Source organism: Lasiosphaeria miniovina, assembly GCF_030549165.1.
Source record: "Lasiosphaeria miniovina strain SMH2392-1A chromosome Unknown B0T26scaffold_3, whole genome shotgun sequence".
Classification (NCBI taxonomy): domain Eukaryota; kingdom Fungi; phylum Ascomycota; class Sordariomycetes; order Sordariales; family Lasiosphaeriaceae; genus Lasiosphaeria; species Lasiosphaeria miniovina.
This window is the reverse complement of record NW_026848222.1, coordinates 1,209,690-1,235,124: the sequence shown is the minus strand read 5'-3', so window position 1 is coordinate 1,235,124 and position 25,435 is coordinate 1,209,690. Positions and strand designations below refer to the sequence as shown.

Sequence of the window (25,435 nt, the reverse complement as noted above, 5' to 3'; positions counted from 1 at the left end):
CAGAACTCGTAGTACACAGTCTATCTGTTTTCAGTGGGGTCTCTACCTTGAGGTCGCTACCCTGCTGTGGCCCACGCCCATTTCAGTTCTTGGGGTAATGAGCTCAAGATAGTGTGCCTGGTTGCGAAGCTAAAGACGTCGGGAAGCGACTTGGGGGCTTTATAGAATGGCACTGAGGAGATCTGTCAGCAATTAGTGAAGTACCGGTGAAGCATGTCTGGGTTGCAGAGTTCGGTCATGAAAGAAATTGCGCCTGACCAATCACGTGTTTGGGCTGCCACACGGCTGGGCAGTGGTGCATTACCCCACCCGCTTGCGCTCAAGCGGGCGACAAAAAGCGAGCGACTTTCAACCTCCTCACCCTAACCAGAAGCGGGCTGTGATCAGCCTCGTGCAAGATAATACCCCGTGAAGATGCTTGAAATTAGGGCATCTTTTGTAGCGGCTTGGCCTGGCCAAAAAAAGTCGCTCACTTTTTTTGTCACCCACTTGCCGCTTAACGCCATGATCTAAGTAGCGGTTTCAGCCCAATCGGTAGGTATCTTCTGTTCAAGGTGTGAGAGGCCCTACATGGGTGGGGCCATCTCCGGACAACAGCCCGCAGATTTCTCCTCTGTTGGCTTCCTTCCATATAACTTGCACACAGTTCACCACATGAACGTCTCACACAAGGACATGGAGATACTGCCACAGCGGGTGGCTACACACTTGAGACGCGGCAAAAGGTACTACCAAGTTGAGACTAAGATGACCCTTATCGGCACTTCTGTAGTACTTACTACCTCTTGCTCAGAGGGTGAGAGGGCGCCTTGAGAGAACGGGTTGAAGGGCATGTTGTGCCGTGTACCTATATACCGGACATGCTTAAATGTAGGATACCTACCTGTATCCTGACATAGGTATACGTGAAAGGATCTCTCAAGGGCGGGAGCTATCATTTTGCGACAACGGGTTTTATTGGTAGGCACGCTTTGATTTTGGCATCCCTTGCAAGTGTCTTTAACCTTGTGCAAATATCTGACTAGAAGCAAGAGAGCCTTATAACGACCCACCTATCGTTATTCTTCGTGCGCAAAAGCCGAACTGGATTGATTCCACGTTATCAGCCGCCAAGCTATCCAACAACCCACAGGGTGAGTAATTCACGTCGGCTCATTGACAAACCTAATGCCTCAACAGAGACAAGATAAATGGCCGGCGTGTAGGCATAAAAAACCTGATATCTTCCTTTCATCAACTGGCCGTGCTGGTACTCGAAAGTTTGACAGCCCGCTAATCACGTCCTCACAGTCCCTCTCAGAAATGAGAATCGACAACCAGACACAGCCCCCACACTGTTGTCAAAAAGGCTCGCCATTCGCGGCTTCTCCTCGGTAGCTCGGTACCCTTCATTGGCATTGACATCATTGTTGATGACTTGGAGAGACTTTCGCTTGACCACCGTCTTTCCGTCGCTCCAAACATGGGAGGCGGGATTCATCACCAACTCAGCAAGATGACAGTTGCCATAGAGACATGTGAGGACCTAGCACACTTGCCGATCAGTGTCAAACTCGTTTCTGCTCACAGAACTCGGCCGACACGAAGATAAAACGAGCAAAGCTCTCAGAAAAGAGACAATAGCTGCATCATCCTAAACGGTTGGGTGGATATGGGGGAAGGAGGCTGAGGGCGAACTGGCGGAGAGAGAGCCAAAAATGCTGCTTGGCCCACTAAGCTAGGCACCGCAGCACGTAAGACGAGAGGCTTGTTCGAACAAACAGAGGTTCTGGGCCTTCATGAGTGCAGGGGAGGGGACCGGGAGAAGACAAAAGGGGCCGGTTCGAACGAAGCGGCACGGGGGACAGGCCCGCCGTCTCCTCCGGGGGCGCTGCTAGGCTGGAAGACTGATGTGGCACCCCCTCTCGCCTATGACGGTGCACTCACTGAATTGCATTGCAGCAGGGAAGCTAAGAAAGTAAATCCGGGGGTTTGGTTGGCGGTAGCCTTGGCTTGGTACTAAGTCCCTAGAACCCTCGAAGGAGCATAAACTGCTGCGATGCCACGAGCTAGCACTCGGCAACACCTTGTTGTCGCCTTGCCCCATTTATGGCCTTGCGGGCGATTTCTTCCGACGAACGGGAGGAAGAAGGAGTCTTGGCGCGACGCACGTTGCCGTTGACAAGGCGGATTCCTCGAGTGCAGCTTGGACAACAACGAGCAGACGAGTCAATATCCTACGGCGAAGTCAACATCACTACCTTCTCATCATGCGCCACCGTCAACTGCATCAAGTCTGAGCAGTTCTCGCCTCTGCCGCCAAGCTCCAGCGCCTCTCGCATGCTCCCCCACTGGGACGAGGACAACTGTTGGAACGAGCTCGAGGACTGGTTTGCCGGCATCTGCGGCAATAACGCTGCCATGGTTGGTCTAGAATAGGTACACTTACACTCTACTAGGGATGGTGTTTTAGAATTACGAAATAAGCGAGTTTATTATAGTTACATATATTATTCACGCAAATTTAGGCATGCAGCTAGTGAGTTTGTCAGGAGATTTCTGTAAGAAAGGAACCCCAACCCTCACACAAAACCCACTCACTCCTTTGAAGCGGGCCTAGACTTCACTCCTTTGTCAATGGCCCGCCTTACACTCTGTCATGTATATAATCAGAGGCCCTCGCCCCTTTCCTTTGCGAGGGCCAGGTTGAAGTCTCTCGCCAATATCAGTCATTGCCCTCTTACTTCAACACCTACATTGTGACCACCTTGATCAGGCGTACCTGTCTTCTCTTACAATTTTTTTTTAGTTCCTAAAATTTCCTTTCTAAATCCTTATCTTCTTAGGTTAGTTGTAAATAGTATGTAATTATGGGCTATAGGACTAGGTAGAATCCGACCCTCTCTTAAATGTCTAGGCGGTGGTTCTTTATTCCCTTGGGGACGCGGCCCCCCGGTGGTCCTCCCTTTGGCAGAGGCGCTCTCTTTGGATTCTCGTAGATCTGGACTGTGCCCAGGTCCTTGGCCTCGTCAAGGGTTGCCTTGGCAAACACCCGCCGCTCAGGCCGGTACAATGTCGCCAACAGCTCGGTGGCGACATGTTCTTCAGAGTAGAAGTTTCAGCCTCGACCTCAGTGGCACAGACCTTGCAGTTGCCAAAGTCCTGTTGATCTAGAGGGTGTCTGGGGTCGAAGGGGCAAACGTGCAGGCGGTGGTGTCTGAAGTTGACGCCGATGCAGGGTTCGTCCCGGCCGGCCATCGAATCAATGCCGGTGGCGCACTCGTACCAGCCGTGACAAGAACACGCTTGCGGGCCCTCCACGTACGGATGGCACTGTTTACATGCTATTTCCTGAATCTCGTCTGCGCGCCAGATCAAATAGACCTCACCCTGGCACTCCCAACAAAGCTCCGAGTGAGTTTGAATTTCACAACCATCAGGCACTTGCCCGAAACCTTCAGTGTTGCCAGAGTTGGGGGGGTTTGAAGACTCCCCCGTAGCCTGTCGGGAAGACAGGAGGAAATCCATGTTTGCTTGTCCCTCAGAAATCTTGCCTTTGGGGGGGATAGTATCAAGTTATATAGTTATGTTTGGAAGCTCAGACGTATAATTGCAATCTGGACCTGAAAGCCGCTGTTATCTAATCAGGGTAAAAATGACATTGTTCTCTGTGCCGTCTATTGATCATCATCTGGTTGGATACCGACTCCCGAGTTAGTTTTAGTCTTTAACCTATTACAAACAAAGAGCCGAATAGGGACTAAGAACCCGGTTCCGAAACAAAACAAGTTGCTCTTTAGGTATTAGGTACCTAGTTGACAATGTCCTTGACATGCCCACCGCACCGTTCTTTGATATTGTGTGGCATTCGTCCCCAGGCCGTGGCGCCGATGGCTCCAAACAGGAAAATAATATTCTAATCCAGCCCGATTTTGCAAGACTTGTGCAGATTGAAACAGGCGCAGCCCGTTCTCAATTTGATGAATTATATCAAAGCCAATTGATCGTACAGGTACGGTGGTGACGACGGCGACGACAGCAACAACAGCCCCGGCTCAGCACACAACTCCAAGATGAAAAGACGGCCGCTTCAAAGATGATGGCCCCGCACAGCGGAGCCAAGACCAAGACTGGCGGCCATACATGACCTGGCCACTGAATGCATGGTAAGTGTTGGAATGAGTCAAGCAGAAGGGCCTCGAAGGTTCTAGATAGAGACTTCGCCACCCACTTCGCCACCACAATAGTAGTATAAGAAGGGGCTGGTCCTGCCTTTTTGGTTTGTTTGGTTTTCTGCGTTGGAGAGATGGAAGAGAAATCTAAATAAACTTCAAAATCGATAGAGAAATAAACATTGACGAAGGTTGGGATGGTTTTTCAAGTTTGGTTGAGGCATAGCATGGAAAAACATGGAACGGCTGTAGGATTGAGGCGAGCAACCTACCTACCAAAGGCTTCCTTAATGCAAGTTTAGGAGAAAAAGAAAGAAGATGAAAATGACGAAGTAAAAAAAGAAAAGAAAAACGAAAAGCAAAGAAAAAAGAGAAGAGAAGGGGCTATTCACATTAGAAAGCAGCACGGCGCTTTATTTCGTAATTAATTACCTAATTTCTCCTGTCCAAAAACTATCCAAGATCTGGCCGAGAACAAGGCGCAACCTGGTATGTCGTGCAATTGCGCTATGCATGCCGGCCGCTGCGGCACTGGGCCGGGCCGGATGTCCGAAGATAAGACATGACATGATACCTTACCTGCGTCGCTCAGCAAGCCAGCCAGCACCACCACCAAACGCTGATTTGCCCAAATCTAGACCGCCCCAAAACCTTAGCAGCAGCACAGTATACGTCGCAGTCGCCTCTGTCCCAGCATATGCACCGGCCAAGCGCGTGCATCGCTGATAAGTACGATACCAGCCCAGCGAGTCTGACGAACCATTGCCTTCAAAAAAACCACCAAATCCCAAAGCCAAGAAACGGGCCGGGACAGCAGCAACCGCCCCAAGACCCGAGCCTTGGCAAGTCCGCATAGGAGAGGCGTGGTCTCGGTGCCGAGCGGGTAATTGTGTGTGTCGCACACGGGTACGCACGCACGTCTTGGTTTGGTTCAGCCCAGAGGTGCCCCCAAAAAAACCTCCGATGACATGACACAGCATTATCAGGGGCCCACTACACGGCGCCATGCGCGACGAGTGAACGCAAGTCCGTGGGTGTGTGCCACGTCTGACGACGCCCCAAGAGCGGCTCGTTCAGCTTCTACGAGAGAGAGAGCGTGGGCTCGTGTAACTGGTTGGCTAAAATGTCCGGATGAAAAGAGGTCTGACTAGAAAGGGAAAAGGGAAACCAGAAAAGAATGAAGGACGAGAAAGTAAGGAAAGGGGAATAAATCCTTGCTGCGTAATTATTTCCCCACGGCATTGGGAGCTGAAATACCCCATGTTTCGATCCGGGGCAAGTAAAGGAAAGGGGCCATTCATAGTACCCTCCGCTGCCGTAGCCCGAATATCCCTCCCTCCATTCATCCCTACAAACCAGATCCCCCACTCCCACGCCATCAAAGGGGAGTTGAAACTTGAAACAGAGACCCTGCCCGCAGCCCGCAGCCCGCAGCCCGCAGATTCCCCAACGGCGGTGCGGGCTCCTCCTTTGAGGTAGGCCCAGGTAATTGCTTCTTGGGTAGGCAATTAGTCAATGCAGAGCACTACCGTCATGCATATTCCTGTCCTTGTCCTGTCCTTAGCACATACGTAGTCGTCCCCCTGTGCATGGACCGAGCCATTTGCACCCCCTCCCGGTCGGTCGGTTGGTCGGTCGGTCGCTTGTCCGTGCAAGACCCAACCCCTCTCCTCAGCGAGAGAAAGAGTGAACCGGGGAGATATTGGGCTATATGTGGTGGGTTCGCTCGCGCGTGGGGCCGCCCTTGCTCTCTCCCGCCTTGGCGTTTTTCTTACTTATTCATTGTTTCTCCTGCCTGCCTGCCTGCTCCGCTTCTATTTTGGAAAGTGTGGCGTCTCACCTACCTACCTTGCTATCACTCCCCGTTCTTGTTCGACTAGATCAAGAGTCTGACTAGGAACCGTGCACCTCTTCTCTACCGGATCTGCCAATCCGTCCCTTCAGTGGCGGACAGTGAACGCACAGGTTGAACTGATTTGGATTTTGCAACAAAAACGACAATGAGCCTCCTCGGCGGCGTCCCCCGCGCTAACACGGCCCGGCTCGCTGCCGGTGTCTGCTTGCGTAAGTAGAAGCGGCCGTACTCTGCTGCTGCTGCTGCTTCTGCTGCTGCTTCTGCTGTTGCTGCTGCTGCTGCTTCTGCTGCTGCTAATAGCCTTCGCTCGAGACAGTCCTCTCAGCGCTTGCGCACGGCCCTCTGGGCGGATTCGGGGCCGGCGGGCCACCGAGCGGCTACCCTGGCGCCATCGGCACAGGAACCGGAACCGGGACCGGGACCGGCAGCACGGGCAGTGGCGACGGGACGGCCAACGGCGGAGGGTTCGGCGGAGGCGGTACCAGTGGAAACGGATTCGGCGGCAGCGGGGGATTCGGCGAGGCGGGCGGGTTCAGGGGCGGGCCGGGCTTTGACATCAGCGCGGCGATTCACTACCGCACCATCCACGGCATCCTCGCCGCCCTGGCTATGGTCGTGCTGTTCCCCGTCGGCTCCGTCGCCATGCGCCTGCTGCCCGGCCGCCTCGCTCTCTGGGCCCACGGCCTCTTCCAGCTTGCGGCTATGTGCATCTTTATTGCCGGCGTCGGGCTCGGCATCTACCTCGTGCGCATGGTGCGGATTCCTGGGACTGGCGGGAACTTGGTCAGTGTTTCACCTTTCTTCTTTCCGTTGTTCTTTTCTTTTTTCTTTTCTCTTTTTTGGATAGAGAACTAACAGAAAAAAGTTGACAAACGACTCGACCAAGTACCACCCGATCGTGGGCCTCGTGACGCTGGCCACGCTGCTGCCGCAGCCGATCCTGGGCTGGCTCCACCACCGGCGGTTCAAGCAGGTGCAGCGGCGGCAGTTCTGGTCGTACCTGCACATCTTCAACGGCCGCATCGGCGTCACCGTCGGCATCATCAACGGCGGGCTCGGCCTCCAGCTGGCCGGCGCCTCGGCCGACCGCAAGCGCACCTACATCATCGTCGCCGCCGTCATTTGGACGTTGTGGATGCTCGTCGCCATTTTTGCCGAGATGCGCCGCTTGCGGTCTGGCCGCCGGGCCGAGCGCGCCACCGAGAGGCGCATGACGGCCGGGAGAGTGGCCAAAGTTGGTTCGGGCGACACAAGGTGACATTGACAAGCGGGCATTTTCTGGTTATGCTGTTTTGAGTTATTTTGAGTTATCATGCTGGAGTTGCAGTGGGCGATTTTCTGGCTTCGTGATTTTGATATTAAGCGGATGACGCTGGTGAGGATTCGATCAAAGAATTCGGGTATAAGAATAGACACCGATGATGATATATTCCAAATTCCTTTCAGCGGAGGTATCATGTTTCTCGGCACTTGGATAATGTTCACTTGACAATACTCAACCCTTTCCGACGTACTCCGACACAGTACCACCCAATCACGCCCCGTATTCTTGCTCACGCGAACACCCACCACATCGACCAGTCACGGGGCGGAGTCGGATACATAATGTCGAAGAAAACAGAATGCAACTTTTCCAACAAATCCTCTTCGAGTTTCCCTTCGAGGGCGTGCTGGAATCTCAACTTTACGAGAATTCGGGTCAGCAGCTCAATCCTCTCACCCTCTTCAATTAGCGGCCTCTCTCCAGCTTTTATGTCAATATCGTCAACGAGCAAGTGCTGGCCGCTCCTCAGGACCTCGACTTGCGCTTGTCGCGCAAGCTTCTCGATATCTGGGATGCCTGATGATCCATGTTAGGGTCAGCCATCTCGTGTGCCTGATAGGCCATTAATTTAGGACTCTTGGAAGCCCAAATGGGCGAATACTTGCCGCAGTCACGGATGCAGCCTGATAATTCATGTGCGTTAGCAACTTTTATTTATTTCATTTTTCCCCTTTTTGCGGTAGAGAAATACAAGAAAAGCTTGGGATGAGGTGCAATTACCTGGCCCAACAAATGTGCATTGCGTCACAAACACCCAACGTCGGTATCCCTCAAAGTCTAGGGTGATATCTCCCCAGAGGTTGACATCCGAGAACTGGCTCATTTTGTCGCTGGCTACGCCCGCGCGGTACATGAGCCTGTTGAGAGCCTCTGGGTTGACACAGTGGCGAGCTGTGGAAGGGTTAGCCACCATCCCCGTGCCAGCTTGGAAGAGGAACATTGGTCATGAGTAATTGAGTATGAAGGAGGGGGCACTTTCCTCGCGCGATAATGTCCTCGGGCTCGTTTCCAGAGAGTTTGTTGGTGGAAAGCTGGAAACGGCCCTGAGCGTCTTGCACCTGCCAGATTTCAACCTTCACGTAAAGCCACACTCGATGCGGTGGAAGCTGCAGATATGCGTCGAGTAGGAGAGCGCGGTTCCGTTGGCGGATCGTCTCGTCGACTCCTCTAGACCAGATGTCAATCATGACTCTCAGCTTAGACATCCTGGGGACTTGATCCATGTCCGAACTAAAGGCGTCGAATGTGCCGCCTGCGTAAGGTAGTTGAAAGTCAGAGAGAGCCTCCCTGGCGACAGTAGCCGAAGCCCGCGGTCTCGAGAGAGAAAGATATTTGACCTGCCTAAGATCCTGTATGTCTGTATGGCGGGCGAATCGGAAGCCTCGAACCGCTCCTTCCTGACCTCCTCAACAGCTGAGTCCCCTCCAGTAATAATTCTCTTAAAAGCCCGCCGCAACTCGGCATGTCTCAAGCGGAATTTGTCGTAGTCTCGCATTGGCGGGCTAGACTCCCGCTTCCAGACCGTTTCCTTTGTAGACCCCAGGGAGCGTGAAATGGTCTCGAGCTTCTTCAGAGCCGCCTCGCGGCGCTCGATGTCGTACCCCATGATGATCTTCCCGACCGTGCAAGGTGCTGTCAGATACCACTCCAAGGTTCGGGTAAAGCTCTCGGCCGACTCGAAGACGACGTGGGTGCACGGCCAGCAATTGTCCAGCAGAATGGCGTTGATGGTATGGACGTGCTTGGTGCTGACGGGGAAGAAGGAGAAGTAGAACTTGTGGCTTTTGAGCCTCTTCCATTTGGTTTCATCGACGTCGAGGTACTGGAGGCGGCCTTCGAAAACACGGGTGTAGTTGTTTCGGGCCTTGGTAATTGGGAGGTCGTCTAAGAGCGACTTCTTCCAGTAGTCGTAGATTCCATCCACGGCACAGAAACGCCAAAAATTTCGTGAGGCTTTTACCTTCTCGTCAGCGTCTTCACGTGGATTGGGAAGCAGAAAGCTCCGCAGAACGATCATGAGTTTTGGGGAAACTGGGGCGAACTCGTGAATCGGTACGTGCCCGGATTCCCCAACCTCGCCCGTGTCCGTGTCCTGCACAAAGGTATTCGGCCCTTCAAAGATGTTATAGCTATTGTCAGTCAAGACAAACTCGTCGGCGATATCAGATGGCGTGCAGATGGCCATGTAGCTGCACTGGGCATGAGTGATGAACCACATGGCGTCGTCCATGTACATGCGCTTGAGCAGTTTGCTCTTCCACTCCCCTTCCGGATCCATCTCGAGCTCAATGATTGCCCTTAGGTTGTCCAGCCAGACATTGAATGGGCACGTGAACCCTCTCTCTGCCATATATTCGCGAAGGAGCTCTCGGTCAATTTCGGCGTAGTCCTTCGGCTTGTCATGGTAAAAGCGATGGTGGAAGCCTGAGCCGCGGTACTTTAGGATGAAGAGGAACTTTCGAATAAGATCTCGCTCGCTTCGGGTGATCCTGATTTGAACAATGTTGAGATTGGCATCGATCTTGTAACAGAGGCATAAGTACGCACCATAAACCCGCTTCGTTGTCTTCAAATGCTTTGGTGATTCTGCGGAAGATCTGGCAGGCCTGGCTCTCGAGCTTGGAGAGTAACTTCTCCACCTGGTGTTGTTGCTGGTGGTCAACCTTGCTGCTGTCCGAGTACATGTTCATCTGGCCCAGGACACGTGAGATGGGCTTCTCGCAGATGACGGGCGAGTCCTCCGTCAGATTCAGGGTCCGGACAACCTTGTCGCCTGGGAACATTCCCTTCTCGTACTTGGTCTTGCCATTTTTGCGATTTCTGGGGCCCTCCTTTTTGGGCTTGTAGGGATGGGCGAAGTTCCGCAGGAGGAACTGCGGGACGAAATGCTGATATTGGGATGCGGTCGCTGGCATCTTCGGTGTCTTTGAGTCAGGATGTGCAATGCTTCGGCGGGCCTGGGCAGGTGACTGGGCATAAAAGTTGACGAGGAATGTATGCTGGAAAGGGGTTGGAAAAGGCAAGAGAGCTGCCATAAGTAGTAGCTTCTTTGCTCATGCAAGAGGCCTACAGCGCGGGGTTGGGCTTTGTCTCTAAGACTCTCATTCGCAGGCACAAATTCCGACGAAGCAACTGCCACCAATCAGAGGCTTACGTACTGGGGAGGCTTACATTTTGGGGGTGTAAGAGCGTGATAACCAATTTTCATTTTGCTTGCATGAGACTGCTCTGTTCCGCGAATGGTTGCGACCGTGGTTTGCGGCGGATACCGGCGCGGGAGTACCAGGCTCGTGAGTCTCATTTTACTCTTCCAAATAATAGCCAAGAAATTCATAGCCAAACAACAAGAATTTGATAAGAAATAGTTCCGCACTCATGTCCAGACTCCCTATAGTCTATTACGATGACCGTGGTGGTGCAAAGTACGGACCAGGAGCCCGTCTACCTCCTCCAGCCAGATGCGGGTTCCAATTGGGCGGTGGCGGGCCTGTGGGAGCTCCATGTCTAGGTAAGGTATAACCGGCAACGGAAACCCGACTATTACCATCTGGTTGTTCTAGTGGTGGCACAACCATCCCAGCGGATCCTGGTGGAATTTGGCCGGTGGTGTTTTGGCTTTGCGGCTGCTGGGCAATAGGAGAATTGTTATACTGCGCGAAGTCTGTAGAACCGGAACCGTGCTTCGGAGCTACGACATTCAAAGTGGCCCGAGACTCGCTTGTCGGTGGCGAATTTGTATTTATCGAGTTGGGCGTGAAGAGTGGTGGATACCCGTGAACGTTGTCTGCCGATGATTGCAAGTTGGAGGAAGATTTGCTGCGAGTATTAGTAAGAATTTGTTGGAATGTTGGAATAACGCGCTAGTCAGCCACACAGAGGTGGCGGTGGAGGCGCATGGCCACGGATTCTATATACGTGGCCTACGACCACCTCTTTCTTCCAGATACACAGACACATCAACAATCATCACTTGAACCACCAGTTTCAGCGTGCAGTCACGCCCTGTTGCTTCCAGTACCGGTACCTGGTGAATCCAACAGAATTGCCGCCAGACGGCCCGGATGCACGAGCATACCGATATGGCAGTTGTTGCTCGTGTGCCACTAGCCGCTCTTCGTAAGTTGGCTGATAGCCTGCCCCTAGTCTAGAAGCGGGTAGGCAACGGGGCGGCTCTATAGGTGAGCCTAGCCTATACTGCTGCATGGCCTAGTTTTGGTGTCTTGACGAAAGTTGTTATCTGGAAATGGCTTGCTGAAACTGTTACGGTCTGCAACTGAGTATATGTTACAATCTGGACAACGGGTCCACGGAGCTAGGCCCGGCCTAGGATTGTGGGGGTCTGGACGGCAGGTAGGAGATGACAGAAGACAAGGAGTATCGTGCACAGATTGCGAAAGACAGGCTTTCAACACACAACCAATGTATGCTTAACCAGATGCATTGATAGCTGCAGAACCGTTCTCCCAAGGGGAGCGTTCTGCCAGCTCCTATATAGAACTATGACAACCAATTAGAATCCTTATCCTATGTGCTCAGTGCGCTCCGTATGCTCAGTGCGCTCCCAGGCCAACTGAGCCGATCGAGCGTACTGACCATACTGAGCGCTCCCTGATTGGCTGCAGCCGTCTTGCTCAGTGCGCTCCGTATGCTCAGTACGCTCCCAGGCCAACTGAGCCGACTAGGCGTACTGATCATACTAAGCGTTCCCTGATTGGCTGCATCCACTTCGCCGAGAGCCCCGCCCTAAATGCCACTCCAGCCAATCTGTCGCGAGCGGGCAACGCCCACTGCACCTTTGAACCAGGATCGTAACAGTATAGTGTAATGCTACGGCCTGCACCTGAGCATAGTGCAAAGACTGGTCAAGTTAAGACAAAGCGTACGGCAAGGTGCTAATCGTGAGGTGGGCGATATAAAGACGGTTTGTTGAGCTACTCGCTCCCAGACGGAGTTACAATGCCACTGTAGGTTATTGCTCTATAATGAATGCACAGAGGTTCTAGATAGTAGGGCACAAATGAATAATGTAATTACTAGCGTGAGGAAAAAGAATCCTCACGCTCCATTATGGTTATGATGATGGTATTTATACTGACTATTTAAGATCTACTTCGTACCTGATATATTCGGTAATAGGGACGAGGAGTGCCGATTTTAAAATCGTTAGAAGGGCGGATATTACAAAGTTTGGCTAGATATGGAATAACTACTTATTAAGTGCTATCCCATCTACCTTGATCAGGATGATAATAATCGCCATCATAGCTAAAATGCTTATAGCCAGCGACGCAAATTCCCATAACCACCATCGATGGATCAGAATATAGCACCGTCGCTTCAGGGTCATATAAGAGAGATTGATATCTTAGCCAGGAAGGTGAAGGGTCCTTGGCAAGAGTTGTAAAGGGTCGGAAGTGCCGCTTCGGAGCGGACCATCTCGGCCGTCACGACTATCTCCCTTTTTCATTAAGCCACGGGGGCGTTCGGAGCCTTGAAGGCAACTTTTTCCGGCACCGCTGGTTTTTGACTATCGTTATTTGATTTTGTGGGCATTGCCAGCCTGCTGAGCTCGATGCCAAGGTTCGATACAGTGGAGGTGAAAGGTGACGTTCCGTCGTCTGGTTTGTTTATCACAGAACTCGGTACCAGGAACGTACCAATCTGCTAGTCGAGGCCTCCCACTTCTTATCCTATTAACCTAAGGGGCATTGATCCAGATCAGAAGAGTACTTTCGCCCACATACCACGAAGAAATGAGCGTAAATTATCGCCAAAACCATTTTCAATTGCAAGAAATACAACTAGCCCCCCTTGGCCGGATTTCCTGAACCAAGTGTTAGAAATAGAGTACTCTAGATTCGGCACTTTTGAATTGTAGACCCTACCTTTGAGCCGTGCTAGGCTCTGAACCTGCTTCTTGGCGTTGTACTGGCCGAAGTTTCTGATGTCGTTTTCGAGCTTATAGTACGCCGAGTCGCTGCCGTCACTGGGGCTAACCGCCGTGCCGAAGTACAGGAGTCCAGCATCTTTGGCGAGGGCGTCGAGCTGGGCAAAGACTACAAGGGGGCCTGCTACAATCCTGTGAGAATTGCGATCTTCATCTTTGCAGATCGTCGGGCGGCACTGGCAGATAACCAAACAAGTCTGTAAAATGCTACATAGTGCAAACATATATCTACCCTAGGATGATCTACCCTAGGATGACTCGGGTATAATAAGGAGCGAGTAATTTGCTAGATCCCCAGAGGTTCGGAATGTGAGAAAACGCTCGTGAGCGGTCTCATGCAATTGATTAGAGCTCATTAGTGCGGAAAGGGGTAATATGAAATTCGCTTGGCCGGGCCACCTCGAGCAGCACGCCGAGTCCCGATTATATGGGTAAACGCTACAATTCCTTGGCTCCCTTGTTGGAGTTGGAATCCGTTACCCTAGCATTTGGCTAAACATGCAAATGAGATGCTAAAACCGAGAAAGCTACGCGGGGCTCCAAGTGAAAAAGTCGGGAAATAGGGCCAAATGGCATGACGCACGTCTTCAGATCTAACTAAAGGCCGCTGACAAAGCGAAGTTCCAGTATATCACCCTGCTGCATCGGCTAACATTCACGCTGTTAGAGTGTTGCTCGACTGAGATGCGCCCCAGACAGGCTGATGAAGCCGCACGAGATGTGGAGAGGGCTGGGTAAGGCACCGAAACCTGCCAGTAAGCGCGGTTAAATTCAAGGAATATTGAACATCAGTTCTTCCCTATAAGTCTTCTTCCCCCATTCCCGGAGCCCTTTGGCCAGCGATTCCGTACATACCGGATCGAACGTATCTGTACTTTCCTTAGTTGTCAAGTATCGTTTTCTACTATAAAACTGTCTACGTAGCTTGTGTTAGAAGAAAAGGGGTTCTGGCCAGAGGCCAGAACGCCATCAAGGCTGAGTGTTGAAGACGATGGGTCTGGAAACGACCAGAACAGTGGATTGGTAACAGTGGCCACTGACGCGCAATCTTTGCCACCGTTCACAGGCTATAGGAATAGCTCTTTAGCAAGGCCAGAGAGCCGGAAAACCGAAGAAATACAATCACGCAGTTGCAACCCCATCAATTCCACCGAATCCAGTGTGCAGTGTTTCTGACAAGCCGTGGCCTAGAACTGGGCAAACACTCATCCCCCCGCTCTAAAACTTGGGGTATCGGTCCGGCCTTCACTCTGATGTCGACGAGGGTGCGTGGGTCTACTAACAGGGGGTAGCCCTAGTTCTATGAGACGAATCTACGCACAGCTGGCATTCCCCGTCCGTAGTCCTGCGCCGCGGTAAGCTGTAGCTGATTTGCTCTGGCTTCGCCAGAAAGCGAGATAGGCTTCAATTAATCACTTGCCTACCACCTACCATACGAACCACCTTATTTTAGTGCGGCCCCTTATCCTTGTTACCCCTGACGCATTCGGCGTTATAGCTAGTTACTATCCGATAATGCTTAGGCATACGCGTTAATTCGCAATCATACGTATTGCCCGGGGGTGATTCCTGCAGCTTGCGCATCATTCAAGTTCCCTCGTAAGGCATTTCTAAACTGGGGGATTGAAAACTAGCCTCTGCGGCTGTGCAGCGGCCGCGTATGAGACCACCCTAGCTCAGGGAAGAATCAGAGAAAGCTCAAGGCAAATCAGCCACAGCTCACCCCAGCTTAGGACTACGAACGAAAAAGCAAATTTGGGGTGTCCAGATTCGTCTCATGCAACCAGGCTGTTTTACTCTACTCGACCAAGCGAGCGACGACAGACCCGCCCCCCGGGAGTTGCAAAGCGCCATGCTTGTTTATGCTAGCAAAGGGCCCATAGTCAGCCTACACTTTATTAAGCGCGAGGCACGCTAGTCATGGGACAGACGCGTACCGGCAGCTCGCGAGCGGCCGACCCCAGCTACAGGCCACGCTGCTTGCGCCACGAGTGACGGAGCCATTCACGGGGCTCTGGCGCAGCGCACGGCGGGGCGACGGGTTCGGCGCGGCCGTGGCGGGCGTGACCATCCTGTCCAAGTTTGCGCCCATCGCGCTGGCCTACATTCCTTTCCGGTCGACACTGACGTGGCGTGCGCACCAGGTGTGCGCGTGGTCCTCGGTTGCCACGCTGCTGCTCATGATCGCCCTCCTTGGTATCTCGCTGGCCAAGTTTATTGTTGTTGGTGGTGGTGGTGGCGGCGGCGGTGGTGGCTGGAGAAAGAACGGAAGCAGCGCCATGCCCGTCAGCCCAGACAGACACCATTGCCGGTTGCCATACTACGTCTGCGATTGATTATGCGGTGGGAGACGAGAAGGCGGTGCTGCGATAAGGGTGGGGGTCATAAAAGGGGTTAAAATGTGGTTATGTGATTTTTTTCTGTCAGTCTCCCATGCTGCTTAATGCTGTGGGACGGTGTGGGACGGTTAATAGGCAATCATGGGGGGAAATTGAAGGGTGTCTGGTTTCGACAAGATCGACGGAGTTCTGTGAATGGGTATACTTGCGGGGGTAGTTCCGTTAATAAGTCGTTTCAAGTAGCGTGATCTGAGGTTATTCCCACCACGTTGTGAATTAATTAGTCGGCAGGTTTTCCTCGGAGATGTGCAGCTTATCCAAAAAATCCTACCAGGCAATTCGATCAATATTAACTCTGCTAGGAGCTCTAAATTTCTTACAAGAATAAGTGGACGATCCAAGTCCCCGAAAGCGGAAAATCATTCGGCTGCGGTCATCGTTCCTTCCGGGGTCTAGCAAAACTCGTTGCATTAGGTTTGGCATCCGCCAGCACCCGTTTCACGATAAACTAAGCCGAAATGCAAAACAAGCCCGAAAGGAACAAAATAGTTTCCGAGAATCTGCGGCTGCCGTGCCGCGATACTGCACTCCTATGCCAAAATCATATCGCAGATAAGGTTGCGGCAACGTTGAAACCGGACGGGCCAAATGTCCGTTTGCGTCGTCCACGCCGCTGCGTTTTCACATGTCACGGCAGTGGATTCCCAATGACGTCAAGACCGTTGCGTCTTGGCAGGGGGCACCACGAGACGCTCCAGCAACATCGCGCATCTCTTTTAATGTGAAGAATGAAGTAAAATATAATTGCAGACAGAACCACTCAATTGCACAGAGGTTGAGCTTCGATTTGGACCTGCTAACTAACAGCCTTTTTTACGAATTGGTGAGGAACATCAAGACTCAGTTTGATTCGTACCATTGCCGTTGTTAGCGGGCGCCGCCGCCGCCAAAACAAACCATCAAAACCGTTGCAAAAAATGGCCCAAAAATCCGGCGTCCGAGCTCGTTCACGCACCTAATTTTATTCCTATTCTATCTGTTGTAGTCGCTAGCCGACAGGCTCTTGTCGTCAGTTCTTCCTAGCGGCCGCCTCCACCGCCCCAAGGTCGCCATCATCGGCGCAGGCATCACGGGGTGAGCAGCGCCGCTCACTGCGTTGGCCATGGCTTCGACGTGGTCATATTCGAGGCGGGCCAAGAAAAGGACCTCGGTGGGATATGGAGTGTGAGTCTTGGATATCCCCCAAAACAACGCCTTGACTGACCCATCCCCGTGCAGAGGGTCAACAACACGTCAAGCCTCTAAATCCATTATAATGTACCGCTTCCACCCGTCGGTGAAATGGGACGAGGCGTACCCGAACCGGCAGCGCATAGTCGAGCAGGTCCGAGACCTGTGGGAGCGCTACGGCCTGCGATCCAAGACCAAGTTCAACACCAGGGTCGACGAGGTCTACCAGGACGACCGCGGTCGCTGGATCGTCAACAACACGACCAACGGCCACTTCGAGGGCATCATCGCCGCCATCGGCACCTGCGGCGAGCCCAAGATGCCGCAGCTGCCCGGCCTGGCCGACTACAAGGGCCCGGTCTACCACTCGAGCGACCTGACGGGCAAGCCAGCCAAGGGCAAGACCATGGTCGTCATCGGCGGCGGCGCGAGCGCGGGCGCCAGCAAGGTCAAGATCCTCGCCCGCAGCGACAAGTGGATCATCCCGCGCAACACGCTGTGCAACATCCTGCTGTCGCTCAACGTCTTCGGCCAGGAGACGGCGCTCAGCTGGATCCCCGAGGCGCTGCTGCGCCGGCTCTTCTACCGCGACCTGGCCCCCGCGACAAGCGGCATCTTCACCGACACGCCCATGGTCAACTCGGACGTCATGGACAAGCTGCGCAGCGGCTCGGCCGCGTGGATCAAGTGCGATATTGAGCGCTTCACGGCCAAGGGCGTGCTGGCGCGGCGGCGCAGCAAAGACGAAAGGGAAGAAGAGATCGCCGCCGACATGGTGGTGATGGCGACGGGGTTCGCACGGCCGTAGCTATCGTTCCTGCCTGAAACGTGCTTCGAGGCGCCGTACGCGCCGCCCAACTGGTACCTGCAGACGTTCCCGCCACGGCACCCGTCCGTGTCGTTGATCAACTGCACGTACCGCAGCGCCATCGGCACCGTCGGCAACTGGCACGTGGGCATCTACACGCGGCTGCTGCTCATGTTCCTGGTCAACCCGCTGACGCGGCCTAGCCCCTTCTGGATGTGCCGCTGGATCGACATGACGCGCCTGCTCAAGCGCTCGTCGCCTGTCGGCGCCCTCGACTTCCTCACCTCAAGCTCGTGTTGTGGCTTGTCTTCTGCGTCGCCTTCAACCCCTTCCGCTGGAAGTGGGCGCTCTTTGTCTTCCTGGGCACCGAATACGCCCTGCCGGCCAGAGTCGTCGAGGCCGAGGACAAGATGCGCTTAGAGGTCGGTATAAATGGCTATGCGGACGCGGACGCGGACGCGGACGTGGGCCTTGGGTTCTGATGGCAGGCGTGAATGCAAACCAGAAAAACACAGCGCAACGAGGTGGACAGCTAGGCATCAACCCAGGGGCGACTTAGTTGACAGTCTGAGGTGGTTGTTTTCTTATTCTCTTTTCTGTGTATATGGATAGTAACGTACTCAATTTCATGGCCTTGTGCTGAAACCCAGCTTTACCGCTTCTTGCCCCTGTCCTTGCGCCCCGTCTCGAGCACCTTGAGCTTCTTCTGGTATCGTTCGCCCATGTTGGTTCCCTCGCTGGCGCCGCTGCCGCGGGGGCCGTCGGTCGTCTCGAACCCTCTCTTGCGGCTCTTCTCGAGCAGCGCCCTCGTGCCCATGCCGCTGCTCTTGCCCTGCGTCAGCCGGTTGATCCTGTCCACGCCCTCTCCCAGGTCTCTCCACTCCTCGCCGCCAAAGTTCATGCGGCTGCTGCGGCCCTCCGACTTAGCCTTCTTCGCGCGGTCCTTCTTGCTCTCCAGCGGAAGACGGACGAAGTTGCTCTCCTCGTACTCGCGCCGCTCGTCCTCCTGGCGGCGCTCCGACACCGTCTTGACCTTGCGTCCGCCGGCGACGATGGTGGTGCCGATGCTAGGCTGGGCGATCGGCGCAGTGGCCATCTCGTCGGCGATGAACTCGTCGAGCGTGGCCGACTTGAGGTTCTTGCGTTCCGTCTTCTCCCGCCTCTCCGTCTTGGGCATGACGGTCGGCGCGATCCGGGGCGGCTTGTACACTCCAGACGCAGTCCGCTTCTTGTCGTCGCCGCCGCCGGCGCCCGCCGGCCGGATAAAGGCAGAGAGGTTGGGCCGGTATTGCATTTCGGAAATCTTGCGACCGTCCGCCGCCCCGTCAGCGCTGTCCTCGCCTCCGGCATCGGACCCAGATTCCGAGCCATGCTCCGACCCATTCCCGTCCAATGCTGTCGCTGCTTCGGTGGCCTGCGCGCTGCGTTCCGCGTCGTCGGCCGCACGGAGGACCTTGTCGATCTGGTACCGCAGCTTGTCTTCGAGCGGCCGGGTTCCCCTCTCTAGGTAGAGCCGCAGCTCGACGAGTTTTTTCACGACTAAGTCGTCCAGGTTTTGGGCCTCAACATATTCTTCTTTGGAGCCGCCGTTTTTGGCATGGCGCAGCTTGAGCAGGATCAGAAAGACGAGATTTTGCAGGTACGAGAGCAGCAGCTCGTTCTTGACGTCCAACAGAGATAGCCCGTCTTTGGGCACTTCGAGGCCTGTGATTCTCGGTGTAGCTTCAAGTGCCGAAGACAGGGACTTGGTGAGCGTGTCCAGCAATGCTGGTAGTGTCGCTGGTGCTGCCATTGTCAATTGATTGCACGCCGCGTGCGAAGGGCGGTTTGCAGGAGAAGAAAGTTTATTCACGCCCCGCAACTGAAGGGCAAAAAAAAAAAGACGGCTCTCGTCGGGAGTTCCCCCGGCAGGTGGGGCCAATTGTGCGGCCTGAAAATTTCCAGGTCTCACGCCAGGAATACTTACAGGGGTCTGAAGGCCGGTATTTCTGATATAAATCAGGTGAAATATTGCATACTGCACTATCAGTCAATACCTCGGTGGATGCAGGCCTTATGGGTAACGGCGTCCCCTGAAAGGCTAGGCAGCCGAACTGGGGCTGGGCTGGCTGAAATTCGTGTTCCTTGGCTTGGCCAGCTGTTCCCGACTTCTCGAAGCTGCCTGCGTACGCATGCTCCAACATGCCAGACATCATCAACTGACCTGCGTCAGATAGCATTGAATCCCTTTTATCGCCCCAACGATGCCCTACGCTTAATCTGGGCTTCGTATGGTTTATTGCTTTTGATTGCGCAGATCCGCTGGATCTCTCGCTGTGAACCTGGCTGTCGGCGCGGACTGATAGTTTAGAAGCAACTTATTAGCGGGCTAAAGTACGGAATACGACCCCCTTTCAACCTACGGACCGCTCGGTTCCTGCCTCGACGGCGCCCCTTTTTCCTATGTCGCATCGCTGACCATTAACAGAACAGCGTTTCCTCCTCTCGCTCCCAGATTGAGAAACGAATTCATCATGCAATTAAGGAAACAGACCCGGGCGAAGGCGACGCTCGTCGCGTCGCTGCTGGCCGCGCCCCAGCTCGCCTCCGCCTTCTACCTCCCCGGCGTCGCGCCCACTTCGTACAAGCCAGACGACCTCGTACCGCTCTATGTCAACACGATTCGACCAGCACCCGGCCCCGATGCTTTACTGCACTCGCCCTTCTCCTACGACTACTACCACCCACTCTTCCGGTTCTGCGAACCCAAAGACGGCGCCCAGAGCGTCGGTGAGAGCCTTGGGAGCATTTTGTTCGGGGATAGGATAAAGACGTCGCCGTTCGAGCTCAAGATGAAGCACAACGAGACGTGCAAGAAGCTCTGCGACGGCCCAGTCAAGTACCGCAAGGGGGCTAGCTTCTTCGTAAATCGGCGCATCACCGAGGGTGCCAGCCTCAACTGGCTCGTCGACGGCCTCCCAGCCGGCCAGATCGTTGACGAGAACACCGACACCGAGTACTACAACCCGGGCTTCCCCTTGGGCCAGGAGCTGGCTGACGGCCAGCCGTCGTTCAACAACCACTACGACATCACCATCGACTACCACGAGGTCAACGGGAACCCGGACCAGCTCCGCGTCGTCGGCGTCATTGTCGAGCCCAGGTCCAAGAAATACTCAGGCGACGTCGGTCCGGACACATGCAAGTCCGCTCTCGACCCCATCGTGCTCAACGAGAAGACCGACGACAACGACGTGACCTTCACGTACAGCGTGTCCTGGGTCCCGTCGCCCACCGCCTGGGCGACGAGATGGGACAAGTACCTCCACGTCATCGACCCCAAGATCCACTGGTTCTCCCTCGTCAACTCGGCCTTCATCGTCGTCTTCCTGGTCCTGACCGTCATGTCGGTCCTGGTCCGGGCCCTGAAGAAGGACTTTGAGCGGTACAACAGGCTCGACCAGATCAACCTCGACGACCTCTCGGGCACGTCGGCCTTGGAGGATGGCGTGCAGGAGGACTCTGGGTGGAAGCTGGTGCACGGCGACGTGTTCCGCACGCCCTCGCACCCGCTGCTCCTCTCCATCTTCCTCGGAAACGGCGCCCAGTTGTTCGTCATGACGGGCTTCACCATCGTCTTCGCTCTGCTCGGCTTCCTATCGCCGTCGAACCGCGGCTCGCTGGGCACCATCATGGTGCTGCTTTACACCATCCTCGGCTTCGTGGGCGGCTACGCCTCGGCGCGCGTGTACAAGTCGATGCAGGGCGAGAAGTGGAAGCTGAATATTGCGCTGACTCCGGTGCTCGTGCCCGGCATCGTCTTCGGCACCTTCTTCCTGCTCGACCTGTTCCTCTGGGCCGAGGGCTCCTCGGGGGCCGTGCCCTTCACGACGATGCTGGTCATCATCCTAATCTGGTTCGTCTTCTCGGTGCCACTGTCGTTTGCGGGTTCGTGGCTGGGCTTCCGCGCGCCGGCCATCGAGCCGCCCGTGCGCACCAACCAGATCCCGCGCCAGATCCCGCCCACGACGACGTACCTCAAGCCCATCCCGAGCATGCTGCTGGTGGGCTTGCTGCCGTTTGGCGCCATCTTTGTCGAGCTCTACTTCATCATGGGCTCCATCTGGTTCAGCATGATCTACTACATGTTCGGCTTCCTCTTCCTCTGCTACGCCCTCATGGTGCTCACGTGCGCTGCTGTGACTGTGCTTATGGTCTACTTTTTGCTCTGCGCCGAGAACTACAACTGGCAGTGGCGCGCCTTCCTGGCCGCCGGCACCAGCGCCCTCTACGTCTTTCTGAACGCCATCATCTACTGGGTCAGCCGCCTCTCACTAGGCGGCGTGCCCGGCAGTGTCCTGTACCTGGGCTACAGCTTGCTGATCTCGTTCCTCTTCTTTATCTTGACAGGTGAGATGATCTCTCTCTAAATCTGAAATGGCATGGGTGAGCTCAGCTAACCTCTTTTTTTCTCCTTTTAGGGTCTATCGGCTACTTCTCTAGCTGGTGGTTTGTGCGTAAGATTTACTCGTCTATCAAGATTGACTAGACAAATAGAAGTCCGGCTGTCCATTATTCGGATCTTGACCGAGAGAAACTAGCGCCCATACAGGAAGGACAAAAACAGGAAAGGCGGTGCTTTTAATGGAAATGGGGGTTTTGCCGGGGTGCGCGGGCTCGATTCTGTACGAGTACAGGAGGAGGGAAAACGGGAATTTATCTGTGTACCACCATCCGCGCAAACTACCTACATTTACCTCTAGACGGCGGGCTTGGAACGCTATGCCGCAAACGGAGGCTTTGATTACTTTTTTTTATGTCTTTAATTTTTTTCCCGGAAAGCCAGTGGGGAGAATGAGGCACCGAGACGGGGGAGGGGGGAGGGGGGGATGTGCTTGGGCTCAGGATATGCCTTGGCTTGGTGCGAGCCTGGTTACGAAGATAGATGCTAAACGCGAGATCAACTATTTACTTTATCGTCGTGTCCCAGGATTGGTGATATAAAGCCGTAGGCTACGTTTGGACTTTGGCTTATCACGACATGATGACGTCAGGATATGCTGGTTTTCATGTGGAATTCTGTAGCTGGTCTATCACAGACTGCTGCCCGGCCTGAAGCCCTGACCTCAGCACAATGTCAGTCCGCCCACATGTAAAGGGGACCAAGGCCAGCCCACCAAAGGGCCGCGAGCTCGAGACCGCTCAATCGTCGTCGTCGTCGTCGTCCAGCCCGTCGAGAAATGTAAACTGCGCCTTGGCAGGCGCCTGTACAAAGCCCGTGGCTACACTGCTGCGGCGCTCGGCCTCGGCGCGGGAGCGCTCTCGCTCGCGGGCCATGCGCTCGCGCTCCTCGTGCATGCGCCGCTCGGCCTCCTCGCGCTCCTGCCGCGCGCGCTCCTCGGCCTCCTTGCGCGCCTGCTCCTCCTCCTTCTTGCGCTGCTCCTCCTCCTCAGGGTCGTATCCCCGCGGGTCGATCCCGTGCGTCGACAGGTAGTCCACCGTCGACAGTGCCCCCATGCGGATCTTCTCCTCCACCGGCCACGGATAGAACACGGCCCCCTCCCCCAGGTTTACTGCTGGCTTGATGTGCATCGGCAGCTCCGTGAATGTTGACGTTACCGTCGTCTGCGACTGCGTCTGCGTCTGCGTCTCGCCGTTGGCCGCGGGTGTCGGTGGCGCCTGCCCGCCGCCCCCCATCGGCGTGCCTGCCGTGACGGGCGTCGCGCCGAAGCTTGCCGTCGGTGTCTGGCCACCCTGGGACGAGCGCGCCGCGTCGTCGGCGTCGGGCGATGTCCCTGCTGCTCCTGCTGTTGCGGCTGCTCCGTCAGCGGCGCCGATGATGGCGGCCTGCGGCGGCAGCGTCGTGCTGCTGATGCGGCGCGCGTAGTCGAGCAGCTCGGCCGTCGTGAACTGGTACTTGGGCCCGCTGGCCGCGTACACGGTCGTGTGCGTGTTCTTGACCTCCTTGCGCATCGCCCACAGCGCCCCGATGATGTCCTTGGTCTGCGCGTCCAGCGCCGCCGTCTCGGCCCGCAGCTGCTGGATCCGCGCGTAGTTGTTGTGGTGCGTCTCGAGTGCCTGTAAGCCCGCTGCCAGCTCCCGGTCGGCGGCTATGAGCTCCTCGCCTAGCTTCTCCGATGGGTTGTACTTGGTGATGGAGTCGATCAGGCTCGCCAGCGCCCGCTCGACCCGCTCGAAGCGCGCGTCGAGGTATTTGTCCATGGTTTGTATTTGTGGTGGCCCGCCCGCTGGTGCTATTTGGGAGAGCGGCAGGACGTTGAAATGGTGCTCAGACGACGAGTCGGGGTAGATAAGAGCGAGGTTCGATTTAAGCGTCGCCGAAATTACCCAAATCACAGAGACAGTGATGCAACTCTCTTTGCGAATTGGAGCTTCTTTGGTAAAAAGGTGGGGCGTTTATGCAAGAGACAGGGAAGCTTGATTTCGGTGCCTGAGGCTACCGGAAGCGGGACTGCCAACAACTTATGCCTGAGGCATGAATCTGTTTTTCCGGCTTTCTCCGGCAAGAATCTCGCGCACTGCGTCGCAGCATCACCAAAACCGTCAATTCGAGAACCCTCGCCAACCATTGCAGCGCGCCCCTTTTCTTTCCACCTCGGTCGTCACGATGCCTTCCCCCTCAATCCCCAAGGTATGCACTGTCACCATTCATTATCTTCCGTTTGGCAAATCGAGCACGCTCGAGAGAGGGCAAGACAGCCGACACGGAACCGGCTAACAACGAACCCAGGAGTCGTATTCCGGCTACCATAGCCCTTATGCCCCGAAGTAAGCGTCGACCATCGTTCCAGATCTGCTACACTGCTGTCGCACCGATTCCGAAGAGCGGAATAGCGCCATTGGCTTGCCTGGGCAACGCAGACCCCCCCCGACCGAGACGAGACGCTGACAGAACGGCACAGATACCAGTTCCAGCCTCAGCTCTTCGGCCTGACGGCCAAGTCCCTGTTCCCTTTGTAAGTCGCTGGTTTTCTGGCTAGATACGGTCTTTGGAGGTGGTGGTCGGCCTGGGAAAGCCTGGCACCGACGGAGAAGCGCGACTCAAAGTTTGAGGACAGACTGTTGGTCTATGTTTGGACGCCAGGATCATGGGAATAGACACACATTGGGAAGCGTTGAGACGGGATGGCACCAATTACCAGCCAGAAAGGACTTCAAGCTGGTGCGCAGATGGCTAACTAGGCTGCATCTACAGGGCGTTCAAGGCGGGCGCATTCGGCGGCGTGGCTCTGTTCACCGTCATCTTCTACACATCGGGCATTCCCAAGATACAGCAAGACATCCTGATGGTAGGGCAGCCAACGCTCCACCGTTGGGCGGATAACCAATGGTAGTCTTTTGTTGCTGGTTACTGACGACCTCACAGAGAGTTCCCTACCTTCGCAACTACTACATCAAGGAAATCCCGGCGTCTGATAGCGTGAGTGCGCCCCGAAGCGGGATGAGAGCCGTGAGGCGGCAGCTAACCGTGTTACTATTCTACAGCCGTTCTAAGCTTTTTGCCATTCAGAGAGTCTTGCACAGACAGCATGGAGTGAAAGCGTTGGCGCCGACTGGGTTAGACTGGGAGCGAGCGAGTGTTTCTTGGAGACACCCTCTGGTGTTTGCGACGGCGTGTAAAACAGCAGTTCTATAGACATTGAAACAAAACTTCAAGCCACAGTTGTTGTCATTTGATTTATGCGTGAACTTGTTGAATCTGTTAAACATGCCCCGTGCCCCTTTTGACTTTAGCAGCAAAACAAGACAAGCAGCCTTTACCTCGGTGAACGTGATTCACG

General features: G+C 54.8%; 9 protein-coding genes across 9 annotated transcripts; 5 read left to right on the top strand and 4 right to left on the bottom strand.

Annotated features, from left to right (window-relative positions):
- Window positions 1-5,086: 5,086 nt before the first annotated feature.
- B0T26DRAFT_700792 (uncharacterized protein) lies at window positions 5,087-6,010 on the top strand (the record flags this gene model as incomplete). The annotated part of the gene is made up of 1 exon (XM_060441566.1): window positions 5,087-6,010. A coding segment is annotated over exon 1 (343 nt), but the record flags the coding sequence as incomplete, so codon positions are not given.
- Window positions 6,011-6,528: 518 nt separating this feature from the next.
- On the top strand, window positions 6,529-7,264 carry B0T26DRAFT_643600 (uncharacterized protein; the record flags this gene model as incomplete). The annotated part of the gene is made up of 2 exons (XM_060437551.1): window positions 6,529-6,750; window positions 6,872-7,264. Coding segments are annotated over 2 exons (615 nt in total), but the record flags the coding sequence as incomplete, so codon positions are not given.
- Window positions 7,265-7,799: 535 nt separating this feature from the next.
- B0T26DRAFT_196561 (uncharacterized protein) lies at window positions 7,800-10,467 on the bottom strand. The gene is made up of 4 exons (XM_060433716.1): window positions 9,878-10,467; window positions 8,672-9,819; window positions 8,051-8,582; window positions 7,800-7,953 (listed from the first exon to the last, which is right to left on the bottom strand). The coding sequence occupies exons 1-3, from the start codon at window positions 10,363-10,365 to the stop codon at window positions 8,233-8,235; spliced, it is 1,986 nt and encodes a 661-aa protein (XP_060297878.1). The 5' UTR covers window positions 10,366-10,467; the 3' UTR covers window positions 7,800-7,953; window positions 8,051-8,232.
- A 2,664-nt stretch (window positions 10,468-13,131) lies between these two features.
- Window positions 13,132-13,501, bottom strand: B0T26DRAFT_749420 (uncharacterized protein; the record flags this gene model as incomplete). Its single annotated transcript, XM_060445104.1, has 3 exons — window positions 13,132-13,154; window positions 13,216-13,398; window positions 13,489-13,501. 3 exons carry the CDS (start codon window positions 13,499-13,501, stop codon window positions 13,132-13,134), a joined length of 219 nt encoding a protein of 72 aa, XP_060297877.1.
- A 1,628-nt stretch (window positions 13,502-15,129) lies between these two features.
- On the top strand, window positions 15,130-18,136 carry B0T26DRAFT_749419 (uncharacterized protein; the record flags this gene model as incomplete). Its single annotated transcript, XM_060445103.1, has 6 exons — window positions 15,130-15,159; window positions 15,221-15,562; window positions 16,662-16,750; window positions 16,895-17,624; window positions 17,685-17,915; window positions 17,945-18,136. 6 exons carry the CDS (start codon window positions 15,130-15,132, stop codon window positions 18,134-18,136), a joined length of 1,614 nt encoding a protein of 537 aa, XP_060297876.1.
- Window positions 18,137-18,306: 170 nt separating this feature from the next.
- Window positions 18,307-19,846, bottom strand: B0T26DRAFT_673711 (uncharacterized protein; the record flags this gene model as incomplete). The annotated part of the gene is made up of 2 exons (XM_060439635.1): window positions 18,307-19,358; window positions 19,621-19,846. 2 exons carry the CDS (start codon window positions 19,844-19,846, stop codon window positions 18,307-18,309), a joined length of 1,278 nt encoding a protein of 425 aa, XP_060297875.1.
- On the top strand, window positions 19,800-22,182 carry B0T26DRAFT_810871 (endomembrane protein 70; the record flags this gene model as incomplete). Its single annotated transcript, XM_060447279.1, has 3 exons — window positions 19,800-20,027; window positions 20,122-22,043; window positions 22,115-22,182. The coding sequence occupies exons 2-3, from the start codon at window positions 20,168-20,170 to the stop codon at window positions 22,180-22,182; spliced, it is 1,944 nt and encodes a 647-aa protein (XP_060297874.1). The 5' UTR covers window positions 19,800-20,027; window positions 20,122-20,167.
- A 436-nt stretch (window positions 22,183-22,618) lies between these two features.
- B0T26DRAFT_700776 (vitamin-D-receptor interacting mediator subunit 4-domain-containing protein) lies at window positions 22,619-24,003 on the bottom strand. Its single transcript, XM_060441565.1, has one exon. The coding sequence runs from the start codon at window positions 23,853-23,855 to the stop codon at window positions 22,836-22,838; it is 1,020 nt and encodes a 339-aa protein (XP_060297873.1). The 5' UTR covers window positions 23,856-24,003; the 3' UTR covers window positions 22,619-22,835.
- Window positions 24,004-24,048: 45 nt separating this feature from the next.
- On the top strand, window positions 24,049-25,316 carry B0T26DRAFT_700773 (ubiquinol-cytochrome-c reductase complex subunit-domain-containing protein). The gene is made up of 6 exons (XM_060441564.1): window positions 24,049-24,285; window positions 24,385-24,422; window positions 24,557-24,610; window positions 24,850-24,943; window positions 25,021-25,074; window positions 25,140-25,316. The coding sequence occupies exons 1-6, from the start codon at window positions 24,130-24,132 to the stop codon at window positions 25,146-25,148; spliced, it is 405 nt and encodes a 134-aa protein (XP_060297872.1). The 5' UTR covers window positions 24,049-24,129; the 3' UTR covers window positions 25,149-25,316.
- Window positions 25,317-25,435: the final 119 nt, after the last annotated feature.

Bases quoted from the DNA above. Each gene is read 5' to 3' on its own strand.
- B0T26DRAFT_196561 (XM_060433716.1), bottom strand. From the start codon at position 10,365: ATGGCAGCTCTCTTGCCTTTTCCAACCCCTTTCCAGCATACATTCCTC. The intron at 9,820-9,877 runs GTGCGTACTTAT...TGTTCAAATCAG, and splicing joins GACAACGAAGCGGGTTTATG to GATCACCCGAAGCGAGCGAG. The intron at 8,583-8,671 runs GCAGGTCAAATA...TACCTTACGCAG, and splicing joins ACAGACATACAGGATCTTAG to GCGGCACATTCGACGCCTTT.
- B0T26DRAFT_700776 (XM_060441565.1), bottom strand. From the start codon at position 23,855: ATGGACAAATACCTCGACGCGCGCTTCGAGCGGGTCGAGCGGGCGCTG.
- B0T26DRAFT_700773 (XM_060441564.1), top strand. From the start codon at position 24,130: ATGAATCTGTTTTTCCGGCTTTCTCCGGCAAGAATCTCGCGCACTGCG. The intron at 24,611-24,849 runs GTAAGTCGCTGG...CTGCATCTACAG, and splicing joins GCCAAGTCCCTGTTCCCTTT to GGCGTTCAAGGCGGGCGCAT. The intron at 24,944-25,020 runs GTAGGGCAGCCA...ACGACCTCACAG, and splicing joins TACAGCAAGACATCCTGATG to AGAGTTCCCTACCTTCGCAA.